At 42.4% G+C, this 13,440-nt stretch overlaps 1 protein-coding gene across 1 annotated transcript in view; it reads left to right on the top strand.

Annotated features, from left to right (window-relative positions):
* The first annotated feature begins 407 nt into the window (after positions 1-407).
* The window catches only part of LOC121582451 (WD repeat-containing protein 5), a 35,662-nt gene continuing 22,629 nt past the window's right edge, over positions 408-13,440 (top strand). Inside the window, exons 1-3 of the mRNA XM_041898243.2 lie at positions 408-600; positions 11,180-11,317; positions 11,693-11,801. Of these exons, the coding sequence (XP_041754177.1) occupies positions 11,243-11,317; positions 11,693-11,801 (184 nt within the window). The 5' untranslated portion in view covers positions 408-600; positions 11,180-11,242. The remainder of the gene's footprint in view (positions 601-11,179; positions 11,318-11,692; positions 11,802-13,440) is intronic.

Below are 13,440 nucleotides of genomic sequence, written 5' to 3'. Positions count from 1 at the left end.
CTCTGTTTTTTCTCCTGGTTCTGTCTGCTGTGTTTTACAGAGAACCACAACCTCCTCTCAGGGCAGGGCGTCTCCGGTTCTGCACTCCTACCTGGCAGGTTGGTCTAGGACACCCCAGCCTTATAGTCACCTGTCTTGAGCACACTCATTCCTGTCTCTGATTCTGCTCTACCTGTGCCCTCTCTTCCTAGCTGCCCTGGATCTGCACATAGTGATAATAACTATGTGGTTAAGTTAGTATAAATATTCATACACGTCTGTCTTTTGATGTGTCTTGACCTGTGCAACTAGGTTTATCGCAGTCCAAAACCCAAAGTTTACAAACGTAACTCCATTCAGAACAACCATCGAAGCGTCCCACCTCGCTTGCCGTATGCATTGTCTAAGCACACATGCGCAATGTGAGTCGTCTTCACTGCCACATTCCCCGCCTGAGCCCTAAACTGAAACGAACTGGTCCTAGATTTTTTTTCTTGCTCAATTAGTGCGAAAATACATTAATCGTATTTATAGGCTAAACACGTTAGTGTAATTCATCAGATTTCTTCCTAAAGGAAAAAAAGTCGGCCGAGCAAATACATTTTAACATTGGGCCTTAACGTGAGTATCCCTGATTTTATTGTTTGAATGGAGTAACGTCAGCTAGCTAGCCTGGTAGCTAGAAGAGCTTAGTTGCATTGCATGTGCAGTGAGAAGTTAGCCAAACGAGAGAGGAAGGCCATGTGTGTTTAACATAGTTAGCTATCTTTTGAAGGATAGGATTTATACAATAACTAGCTGGATTAAAACCATTAGCTAGCTATTATCACCAACAAGACACACACTACGTTAAGTGTTCGCGAACAGCATTGCTAGCTATCGTAACTAGAAAAGAAACACAGGCCCATCTGCGGTGCTTCCACAACTGCGGTTAATGAGGTTAGCTAGCGAACTCATGGTCATTTGTTTACTTGCAATGGCAGTTAGCAAGCTGGCCAGCCAGTAAGGTAACATAGTATCTCCTCTATTTCGCCAGACAAACTACTTAGTTAACTACTCGGCTAACTATCTAACTAACGTCACTAGCTGTGCCATCCATGATGACTGGGTGGGTAGGAAGCAAGTGTGTGGCGGTAATTTACCAGTAGTTACGTTAAACAGAATTGTATCTAATATTGTTATATTCATCTACAAACTAAAGGGTAGCATTTTCCTATCCTTGCATTTCCCCTGACATTATCGTCATTGTATCTAGCAGACTAAACTCAACTCCATTGTCGTCACTAATTACCACAGTCACAAAGTCAGAAAGCCCGCCTACTCGACCAATCAGCTGGAGTGTGATGATGCGTATGCCTGCGTACGGTTCGTGGGAAACGACTAATCAGATGACGGAGTGTATGCCTATCAGCGTGAAGTGGCGGACGAGGGACATGGGGTGTTTCTCAATATGCATGCTACCATGCTCCACACGCACATCAAATATTTTTATAACTAAACCAAGATAGACCACAGCCTGTCGTTTCCAATGGAAACAAATGAGTCATAGTAGGTAGAACAAGCAAGGAGGTGGGCAGAGCCAAGCACAAGCTAGCGAGATCCTATTGGCGTGTCCTAGCATCATCTGCATATTTCCGTTAGGGAACGCCTACTCGGTGAAGTGCGCGTGTGCAATAACTCAATTCGCCTTTGTGCACCTTCTAAACTATGCGATTTTTAAAACTTTTGCAAAGGGCAAAGTCTACAAAACTTAGTCCACTCTGTTCATAACATATTCTAGTGTTGGGAACAGAAAACTGTATTGAGATCAAATGTTTCTTAGATGAGAAAATGTGCAGAATGTCGGCCAAAATCCATCTCGTTCCATCTTCTCCCACTGCCCGCCAGTGGGCTTCCTCGCACTACCATATTTGGTAGTGAGTGGAAACGCCAAGCGGATGCTTCACATTTATACATCCAGTGAAATATGTCTCATTGTTCCATCTGTGCTCTCATGCTCCGAGTGCATTCTCTGACCACGTTCTCTTGAGTACCTTCTTGTGAGGACGAAGTGTGGAGAATGCATAAAACAATACATTTGAGAAGCACTCGCACTCCCCCTACTGTATTACCTCACACTTCACTGAACCTTCTTCCAGCCAGGACAATGGCAACAATAGACGAAACAAGATATACACAAAGCAACCGTTTTATTCATAACTATCAGCTAACTATATGTGAATTGTAATAATGTAGCTAACCAGATAGTTAACAGGTGAAAATGGCCTAAAACTAATATTAAGCAAGATACATGTCAATTCATCATGGGTAGCTAGCTAACAATTCTTTGTTGCTATCTGTCTAGCTAACAGTACTAGTAGTTAGCCACTTAGCCCTATTGACTTATTATGGGCTTGCTGTCTATGGTACAGCATGTATTTATTAACGCATCAATATCAAATATTGTAGTCAGGCAACATATGCGATGTTAATAGGCAACATTTCATTCTGAAGTTGGAAGTGTATTTTCTCTCGATCAGCTCAAATAATGTCTGCCATTTATTTCAATACGTTTTGCGTCATTTTTACGTGGTTGCGTCATTTCTTTCTATACTTTCTGTTGGAGCTTGTATCGATGCATGCTTCAAAATATGTACAAACGGAGTACGCAATGGAGAAGTGCCCTCCGTGCTCCAATTTGCGTGCTCGGAGCAAGGTAATATTCATTTTGAGAAACTCCCATGGATTTCTTTTATCTAGTGATCCATCAATGATTTGGTTATTTAATTATTATTATTATTATTATTATTATTATTATTATTATTTTAGGGGTAGATCAGCTTTAATATTGCAGATAGATTGTAACTTCCATCAATGTAATTGTCTTACAATAATTATATTTTGTTTGTTTTTACTCCTGAACTTCCTCAACCTCTCCAATCATTTTCATGATGTCCATCCGGTTTGCTTCTACAGTGGCTTGCGAAAGTAGTCGTCCCCCCCCCATTGTTGGGGGTTGGTATCATTTGATTTACACAACATGCCTACCACTTTGAAGATGCAAAATAAATGTTTCTGTGAAACAAACAAGAAATAAGACAAAAAACAGAACTTGAGCGTGCATAACTATTCACCCCCCCCAAAGTTAATACTTTGAAGAACCACCTTTTGCAGCAATTACAGCTGCAAGTCTCTTGGGGGTATGTCTCTATAAGCTTGGCACATCTAGCCACTGGGATTTTTGCCCATTCTTCAAGGCAAAACTGCTCCAGCTCCTTCAAGTTGGATGGGTTCCGCTGGTGTACAGCAATCTTTAAGTCATACCACAGATTCTCAATTGGATTGAGGTCTGGGCTTTGACTAGGCCATTCCAAGACATTTAAATGTTTCCCCTTAAACCACTCGAGTGTTGCTTTAGCAGTATGCTTAGGGTCATTGTCCTGCTGGAAGGTGAACCTCCGCCCCAGTCTCAAATCTCTGGAAGACTGAAACAGGTTTCCCTCAAGAATTTCCCTCTATTTAGTGCCATCCATCATTCCTTAAATTCTGACCAGTTTCCCAGTCCCTGCCGATGGAAGAACATCCCCACAGCATGATGCTGCCACCACCATGCTTCACAGTGGGGATGGTGTTCTTGGGGTGTTGAGAGGTGTTGGGTTTGCACCAGACATAGCGTTTTCCTTGATGGCCAAAAAGCTCAATTTTAGTCTCATCTGACCAGAGTACCTTCTTCCATATGTTTGGGGAGTCTCCCACATGCCTTTTGGTGAACACCAAACGTGTTTGCTTATTTTTTTCTTTAAGCAATGGCTTTTGTCTGGCCATTATTCCGTAAAGCCCAGCCCTGTGGAGTGTACTGCTTAAAGTGGTCCTATGGACAGATACTCCAATCTCCACTGTGGAGCTTTGCAGCTCCTTCAGGGTTATCTTTGGTCTCTTTGTTGCCTCTCTGATTAATGCCCTCCTTGCCTGGTCCGTGAGTTTTGGTGGGCGGCCCTCTCTTGGCAGGTTTGTTGTGGTGCCATATTCTTTCCATTTTTTTATAATGGATTTAATGGTGCTCCGTGGGATGTTCAAAGTTTTGGATATTTTTTTTATAACCCAACCCTGATCTGTACTTCTCCACAACTTTGTCCCTGACCTGTTTGGAGTGCTCTTTGGTCTTCATGGTGTCACTTGCTTGGTGGTGTTGCAGACTCTGGGGCCTTTCAGAACAGGTGTGTGTATATATACTGAGATCATGTGACACTTAGATTGCACACAGGTGGACTTTATTTAACTAATTATGTGACTTCTGAAGGTAATTGGTTGCACCAGATCTTATTTAGGGGCTTCATAGTAAAGGGGGTGAATACATGTGCATGCACCATTTTTCCGTTATTTATTTTTTAGAGTTTTTTGAAACAAGTTATTTTTTTCACTTCACTTCACCAATTTGGACTATTTTGTGTGTGCCCATTACATGAAATCCAAATTAAAATCATTTTAAATTACAGGTTGTAATGCAACAAAATAGGAAAAACACCAAGGGGGATGAATACTTTTGCAAGGCACTGTATATATCTCACTAGGTCAGGATATTTAAACCTCCATATATCCACTAGTTCTAATGTATCCATGACGTTCATGATTTCCTTAAGAGCATGAGGGTGATTGTTGGTAGTGTGTTTTCCTTTACGGTCCATCAAGCTATTTAAAACAGTATTATAATCTCCCACTATAATAATATGGTATTGTATTGCTTGCAGGGTTGATAATTTATTATACACTGCTCAAAAAAATAAAGGGAACACTTAAACAACACAATGTAACTCTAAGTCAATCACACTTCTTTGAAATCAAACTGTCCACTTAGGAAGCAACACTGATTGACAATACATTTCACATGCTGTTGTGCAAATGGAATAGACAACAGGTGGAAATGATAGGCAATTAGCAAGACACCCCCAATAAAGCACTGGTTTTGCAGGTGGTGACCACAGACCACTTCTCAGTTCCTATGCTTCCTGGCTGATGTTTTGGTCACTTTTGAATGCTGGTGGTGCTTTCACTCTAGTGGTAGCATGAGACGGAGTCTACAACCCACACAAGTGGCTCAGGTAGTGCAGCTCATCCAGGATGGCACATCAATGCGAGCTGTGGCAAGAAGGTTTGCTGTGTCTGTCAGCATAGTGTCCAGAGCATGGAGGCGCTACCAGGAGACAGGCCAGTACATCAGGAGACGTGGAGGAGGCCGTAGGAGGGCAACAACCCAGCAGCAGGACTGCTACCTCCGCCTTTGTGCAAGGAGGAGCAGGAGGAGCACTGCCATAGCCCTGCAAAATGACCTCCAGCAGGCCACAAATGTGCATGTGTCTGCTCAAACGGTCAGAAACAGACTCCATGAGGGTGGTATGAGGGCCCGACATCCACAGGTGGGGGTTGTGCTTACAGCCCAACACCGTGCAGGACGTTTGGCATTTGCCAGAGAACACCAAGATTGGCAAATTCGCCACTGGCGCCCTGTGCTCTTCACAGATGAAAGCAGGTTCACACTGAGCACGTGACAGACGTGACAGAGTCTGGAGACGCCGTGGAGAACGTTCTGCTGCCTGCAACATCCTCCAGCATGACCGGTTTGGCGGTGGGTCAGTCATGGTGTGGGGTGGCATTTCTTTGGGGGGCCGCACAGCCCTCCATGTGCTCGCCAGAGGTAGCCTGACTGCCTTTAGGTACCGAGATGAGATCCTCAGACCCCTTGTGAGACCATATGCTGGTGCGGTTGGCCCTGGGTTCCTCCTAATGCAAGACAATGCTAGACCTCATGTGGCTGGAGTGTGTCAGCAGTTCCTGCAAGAGGAAGGCATTGATGCTATGGACTGTCCCGCCCGTTCCCCAGACCTGAATCCAATTGGGCACATCTGGGACATCATGTCTCGCTCCATCCACCAATGCCACGTTGCACCACAGACTGTCCAGGAGTTGGCGGATGCTTTAGTCCAGGTCTGGGAGGAGATCCCTCAGGAGACCATCCGCCACCTCATCAGGAGCATTCCCAGGCATTGTAGGGAGGTCATACAGGCACGTGGAGGCCACACACACTACTGAGCCTCATTTTGACTTGTTTTAAGGACATTACATCAAAGTTGGATCAGCCTGTAGTGTGGTTTTCCACTTTAATTTTGAGGGTGACTCCAAATCCAGACTTCCATGGGTTGATACATTTGATTTCCATTGATAATTTTTGTGTGATTTTGTTGTCAGCACATTCAACTATGTAAAGAAAAAAGTAAAAAAGTATTTAACACGATTATTTAATTCATTCAGATCTAGGATGTGTTATTTTAGTGTTCCCTTTGTTTTTTTGAGCAGTGTATGTATGTGTCAAAGAAGCGTGGATCATCATTATTTGGTCCATAAAGGTTCATGAGCCATATCTGTTTATTGTCCAATAACATATTTTAAATAATCCATCTACTTTGCGGATCTCTTTGGACAATTTGCACATTCGGATCAAAATTACTGTTAATTAATATCATCACCCCTTTTGAGTTTAGTTGCCCATGGGATAAGTATATTATAAAGTGTATATATATATATATATATACATCCTAGTAAAAATTCCCTATCTTAGGTCAGTTAGGATCACCACTTTATTTTAAGAATGTGAAATGTCAGAATAATAGTAGAGTGATTTATTTCAGCTTTTATTTATTTCATCACATTCCTAGTGGGTCAGAAGTTTACATACACTCAATTAATATTTGGTAGCATTGCCTTTAAATTGTTTAACTTGGGTCAAAAGTTTCGTGGTAGCCTTCCACAAGGTGAATTTTGGTCCATTCCTCCTTCCTCACACACGCTTTTTCAGTTCTGCCCACATATTTTCTATAGGATTGAGGTCAGGGCTTTGTGATGGCCACTCCAATACCTTGACTTTGTTGTCCTTAAGCCATTTTGCCACAACTTTGGAAGTATGCTTGGGGTCATTGTCCATTTGGAAGACCCATTTGTGACCAAGCTTTAACTTCCTGACTGATGTCTTGAGATGTTGCTTCAATATATTCACATACTTTTCCTTCCTCATGTTGCCATCTATTTTGTGAAGTGCACCAGTCCCTCCTGCAGCAAAGCACCCCCACAGCATGATGCTGCCACCCCTGTGTTTCACGGTTGGGATGGTGTTCTTTGGCTTGCAAGCAACCCCCTTTTTCCTCCAAACATAACGATGGTCATTATGGGCAAACAGTCCTATTTTTGTTTCATCAGACCAGAGGACATTTCTCCAAAAAGTATTTGTCCCCATGTGCAGTTGCAAACCGTAGTCTTGCTTTTTTATGGCGGTTTTGGAGCAGTGGCTTCTTCCTTGCTGAGCGGCCTTTCAAGTTATGTCAATATAGGACTCGTTTTACTGTGGATATAGATACTTTTGTACCTGTTTCCTCCAGCATCTTCACAAGGTCCTTTGCTGTTGGTCTGGGATTGATTTGCACTTTTCGCACCATAGTACGTTCATCTCTAGGAGACAGAACGCGTCTCCTTCCTTAGCAGTATGACAGCTGCGTGGTCCCATGGTGTTTATACTTGCGTACTATTGTTTTTACAGATGAACGTGGTACCTTCAGGCATTTTTTTCTGAGGTCTTGGCTGATTTCTTTTGATTTTCCCATGATGTCAATTAAAGAGGCACTGAGTTTGAAGGTAGGCATTGAAATACATCCACAGGTACACCTCCAATTGACTCAAATGATGTGAATTATCAATCAGAAGCTTCTAAAGTATGACATAATTTTCTGGAATTTTCCAAGCTGTTTAAAGGCACAGTCAACTTAATGTATGTGAACTTCTGACCCAATGGAATTGTGATAGTGAAATGATTGTCTGTAAACAATTGTTGGAAAAATTTCTTGTGTCATGCATAAAGTAGATGTCCTAACCGACTTGCCAAAACTATAGTTTGTTAACAAGAAATGTGTGGAGTGGTTGAAAAATTTGTGTACAGTGAGGGAAAAAAGTATTTGATCCCCTGCTGATTTAGTACGTTTGCCCACTGACAAAGACATGATCAGTCTATCATTTTAATAGTAGGTTTATTTGAACAGTGAGAGACAGAATAACAACAAAAAAATCCAGAAAAACGCATGTCAAAAATGTTATAAATTGATTTGCATTTTAATGAGGGAAATAAGTATTTGACCCCTCTGCAAAACATGACTTAGTACTTGGTGGCAAAACCCTTGTTGGCAATCACAGTGGTCAGACATTTCTTGTAGTTGGCCACCAGGTTTGCACACATCTCAGGAGGGATTTTGTCCCACTCCTCTTTGCAGATCTTCTCCAAGTCATTAAGGTTTCGAGGCTGAAGTTTGGCAACTCAAACCTTCAGCTCCCTCCACAGATTTTCTATGGGATTAAGGTCTGGAGACTGGCTAGGCCACTCCAGGACCTTAATGTGCGTCTTCTTGAGCCACTCCTTTGTTGCCTTGGCCGTGTGTTTTGGGTCATTGTCATGCTGGAATACCCATCCACGACCCATTTTCAATGCCCTGGCTAAGGGAAGGAGGTTCTCACCCAAGATTTGACCGTACATGGCGCCGTCCATCGTCCATTTGATGCGGTGAAGTTGTCCTGTCCCCTTAGCAGAAAAACACCCCCAAAGCATAATGTTTCCACCTCCATGTTTGACGGTGGGGATGGTGTTCTTGGGGTCATAGGCAGCATTCCTCCTCCTCCAAACACGGCGAGTTGAGTTGATGCCAAAGAGCTCGATTTTGGTTTCATCTGACCACAACACTTTCACCCAGTTCTCCTCTGAATCATTCAGATGTTCATTGGCAAACTTCAGACGGCCCTGTATATGTGCTTTCTTGAGCAGGGGGACCTTGCGGGCGCTGCAGGATTTCAGTCCTTCACGGCGTAGTGTGTTACCAATTGTTTTCTTGGTGACTATGGTCCCAGCTGCCTTGAGATCATTGACAAGATCCTCCCGTGTAGTTCTGGGCTGATTCCTCACCGTTCTCATGATCATTGCAACTCCACGAGGTGAGATCTTGCATGGAGCCCCAGGCCGAGGGAGATTGACAGTTATTTTGTGTTTCTTCCATTTGCGAATAATCGCACCAACTGTTGTCACCTTCTCACCAAGCTGCTTGGCGATTTTCTTGTAGCCCATTCCAGCCTTGTGTAGGTCTACAATCTTGTAAATGACATCCTTGGAGAGCTCTTTGGTTTTGGCCAGGGTGGAGAGTTTGGAATCAAAGATTGATTGCTTCTGTGGACAGGTGTCTTTTATACAGGTAACAAACTGAGATTAGGAGCACTCCCTTTAAGAGTGTGCTCCTAATCTCAGCTCGTTACCTGTATAAAAGACACCTGAGAGCCAGAAATCTTTCTGATTGAGAGGGGGTCAAATACGTATTTCCCTCATTAAAATGCAAATCAATTGATAACATTTTTGACATGCGTTTTTCTGGATTTTTTTGTTGTTATTCTGTCTCTCACTGTTCAAATAAACCTACCATTAAAATTATAGACTTATAATTTCTTTGTCAGTGGGCAAACGTACAAAATCAGCAGGGGATCAAATACTTTTTTCCCTCACTGTATGTAAACGTCCGACATTAACTGTATACTCTTGCAATAAGTGCCATGGGATCTTTAGTGACCACAGAGTTAGGACACCCATTTAAAGTACAATTTTCTTCAATGTTATTGAAGAACATTCCATTGTTAGTTAGTACTTCAACATTATTCATATTATTGTTGTAAAAAGTGATCTGTCTTATTTTTTTTGCCTTATTGTTCATTTCAGTAGCATATTTGTCTTTGTCTTTTGTTTGTCTGTCTTTTCCCTGGTGGCATTATTCATACATCTTTGTGCCTAAAACTTGAAATGGAACATCATTGAATGGGAGACTTTTACTCTCCCAACTGAGTTTTTTTCCTGCCAAAGGTCAAGAATATGATATTACTATTGGAATTAAAGGCTTGCACATTTACATTTTAGTCATTTAGCAGACGCTCTTATCCAGAGCGACTTACAGTTAGTGAGTGCATACATTATTTTATCATTTTTCATACTGGCCCCCCGTGGGAAACTAACGACGTTGCTCTATCAAATAAAATAACTCCTCTGTGCTTGGAATGAAATCCCTTATGCTAGCTAGCTAGCTCATTTAAAAAAAAAGAAAAGACAACGTTTGAGAAAGGACAATGTTATGAATTTTAGTGACGTTGCCAATCCTTGTTCCCTACTGTATTTAATTGTTTGGTCCTCGAGCTTGAACTTGATAGATGCCATTTCGAAAATGAGGCGTATTCTGGTTCACGGAACACGCCTCATCACACTCCCTCATCTGATTGGTCAGGTAGGCGGGCCTTCTGAGCCGGCATACACATCATTATTTTTTTACATCATGTGGTCCTCTGTAGCTCAGCTGGTAGAGCACGGCGCTTGTAACGCCAAGGTAGTGGGTTCGATCCCCAGGACCACCCATACACAAAAAAATATATATATATATTTATGCACGCATGACTGTAAGTCGCTTTGGATAAAAGCGTCTGCTAAATGGCTTATTATTATTATCACACTCCCTCATCTGATTGGATGAGTAGGCGGGCATTCTGACTTTGTGGCTGTGGTAACTAGTGATGACCCAATTCCATGGTGAAGGACATTTCTGATTAACTCCACCAATGGAATTGAGCAGAGACCAGGCTTTGTGGAATTCAGCTCTGACTACCAAGGTCAATACATAAAAATAAAAAAAATGAAATGCTTACCTTGTACCTATGTTTGTCCTCTGTAGTTGCATGCCTTTCTTTGCTGAAATCCATACTTTTTCAATAAACGTTAATCAAATACAACCATCAACTGTTTGCTCATTGCTGTTCCTCTAAGATGGCAATCACCGCAAATGTGCATGTGCTAATTGAATCTCAACAAGGAAACAGTCGGTAGTTAATTGATTAATGTTTTATTAAAAAGTATTGATTTCAGCAAACAAAGGCACACCTACAGAGGACAAACATGGGTACAAGGTAAGCGTTACATAATAATTTGTTGGTTGTTGAAGTATTGACCTTGGGAGAATCTATGTAGTCGGAGCCGAATTCCACAAAGCCTGGTCTCTGCTCAACTAAGTTGGTGGAGTTCATCAGAAACTTCCTTTACCAAGTAATTGAGTTTAGTCGGCTACATCTTAGCATAATGAACATTCCTTTCTGCACTCCTCTTTTGCAGGCTGGTTGTCCCACCTGCTTTCACGAACCAATCCCCCTCCTCCTCGGCTCCATCACTATCACCATGGCAACAGAGGAGAAGAAACCAGAAACTGAGGCCACTAAAACGTCATCTTCTGCATCTGCCAGCCAGAGCAAGGTATTGGTTCAAGCTTGCCCTCATTGTCGTCAGATAGCGTGACAGCTGTCTGCACTTATGGCTCCTGGCAACTGCGTGTCACGTTAGAATGACGCCATCTGACGGAAGACAATGGCTAGCCTTATTACCTTTCCAATGTTTTTTCCTATGGATTTGTATGGATGGCCTACTACCCCATTGGTTCGCTGGGGCCTGTGTTGATGAAACCCCTGTCACTTGATATTTAAAGATACCATATAGCCAGATTGTCCTGTGTCTCCTGCTATTTTCATGGTGTCTGAAAATACTTTTCTTTAAAGGAAAATTGCCTTAAACGCTTCTACAGATATGAACTCAACTGCTTTCCTGTTTCAATTGTTTTCTTCCCCTATTTAGTCGGCACCAATCAAGCCCAACTATACCCTGAAATTTACATTAGCCGGCCACACAAAAGCAGTTTCATCTGTCAAGTTCAGTCCCAGTGGAGAGTGGCTCGCCAGTTCATGTAAGTTTTTATGATGAGTGCTTTAGGTGGGCTTAGAACAGTAGGTTTACTGAATACTGCTGAAGTTGTTGTACCATAAAATGTATAACATTTCATTAAATGCAACGTCCTTTCAATGTAAATTATCTGATAACTCTTGCATGATAACTAGGGAAGGGCACGGTTAGACATGCTCCGGAACTTTGGCGACGACTAAGTATTTTTTAAACCTCCTGCTTTGGGCTGGATGTGTCAATGTGTAGTTCATACATGCATAATATATGAGCAGAATTACTGTCTTACCTAAATTAGCCACGAAATACCTAGTTCGAAAGCAATAGTTTTAATGGAAGATGTGCTGTGCCATTTACCCCCACGTAGGCCGCCCCCCTAGCAATTCAAGTTCCAGAGAGCGAGCAAATGACGTGGTGCACATATCTGCACATATGTGATTTAGTATGCAATTTCGGGGACCACTTTTGGCTCGTGAGCGCTACTTTCAGAACTACTGGCTAAAAGGTATACTAAAGTACTGGAGAATCTCTTTAATCGAATATCCAAACGGACGTTAGTATTAGATTACTTATGAGAGTATAAATAAAAATAATGATAGGCCTATTTTTAACAATGAACAGGCGTTGTCTGAATTAAATAAAATAATATACAGTGAGGGAAAAAAGTATTTGATCCCCTGCTGATTTTGTACATTTGCCCACTAACAAAGACATGATCAGTCTATAATTTTAATGGTAGGTTTATTTGAACAGCGAAAGACAGAATAACAACAAAACAATCCAGAAAAACGCATGTCAAAAATGTTATGAATTGATTTGCATTTTAATGAGGGAAATAAGTATTTGACCCCTCTGCAAAACATGACTTAGTACTTGGTAGTAAAACCCTTGTTGACAATCAGAGGTCAGACGTTTCTTGTGGTTGACCACCAGCTTTGCACACATCTCAGGAGGGATTTTGTCCCACTCCTCTTTGCAGATCTTCTCCAAGTCATTAAGGTTTCGAGGCTGACGTTTGGCAACTCGAACCTTCAGCTCCCTCCACAGATTTTCTATGGGATTAAGGTCTGGAGACTGGCTAGGCCTATCCAGGACCTTAATGTGCTTCTTCTTGAGCCACTCCTTTGTTGCCTTGGCCGTGTGTTTTGGGTCATTGTCATGCTGGAATACCCATCCATGACCGATTTTCAATGCCTTGGCTGAGGGAAGGAGGTTCTCACCCAAGATTTGACAGTACATGGCCCCGTCCATCGTCCCTTTGATGCGGTGAAGTTGTCCTGTCCCCTTAGCAGAAAAACACCCCCAAAGCATAATGTTTCCACCTCCATGTTTAACGGTGGGGATGGTGTTCTTGTGGTCATAGGCAGCATTCCTCCTCCTCCAAACACGGCGAGTTAAGTTGATGCCAAAGAGCTCGATTTTGGTTTCATCTGACCACAACACTTTCACCCAGTTCTCCTAGGAATCATTCAGATGTTCATTGGCAAACTTGAGACGGCCCTGTATATGTGCTTTCTTGAGCAGGGGGACCTTGCGGGCGCTGCAGGATTTCAGTCCTTCACGGCATAGTGTGTTACCAATTGTTTTCTTGGTGACTATGGTCCCAGCTGCCTTGAGATCATTGACAAGATCCTCCCGTGTAGTTC

The sequence above is a fragment of the Coregonus clupeaformis genome, chromosome 15, assembly GCF_020615455.1.
Source record: "Coregonus clupeaformis isolate EN_2021a chromosome 15, ASM2061545v1, whole genome shotgun sequence".
NCBI lineage: Eukaryota > Metazoa > Chordata > Actinopteri > Salmoniformes > Salmonidae > Coregonus > Coregonus clupeaformis.
The sequence above is the reverse complement of the archived record's forward strand: the minus strand, read 5'-3'. Positions and strand labels throughout refer to the sequence as shown.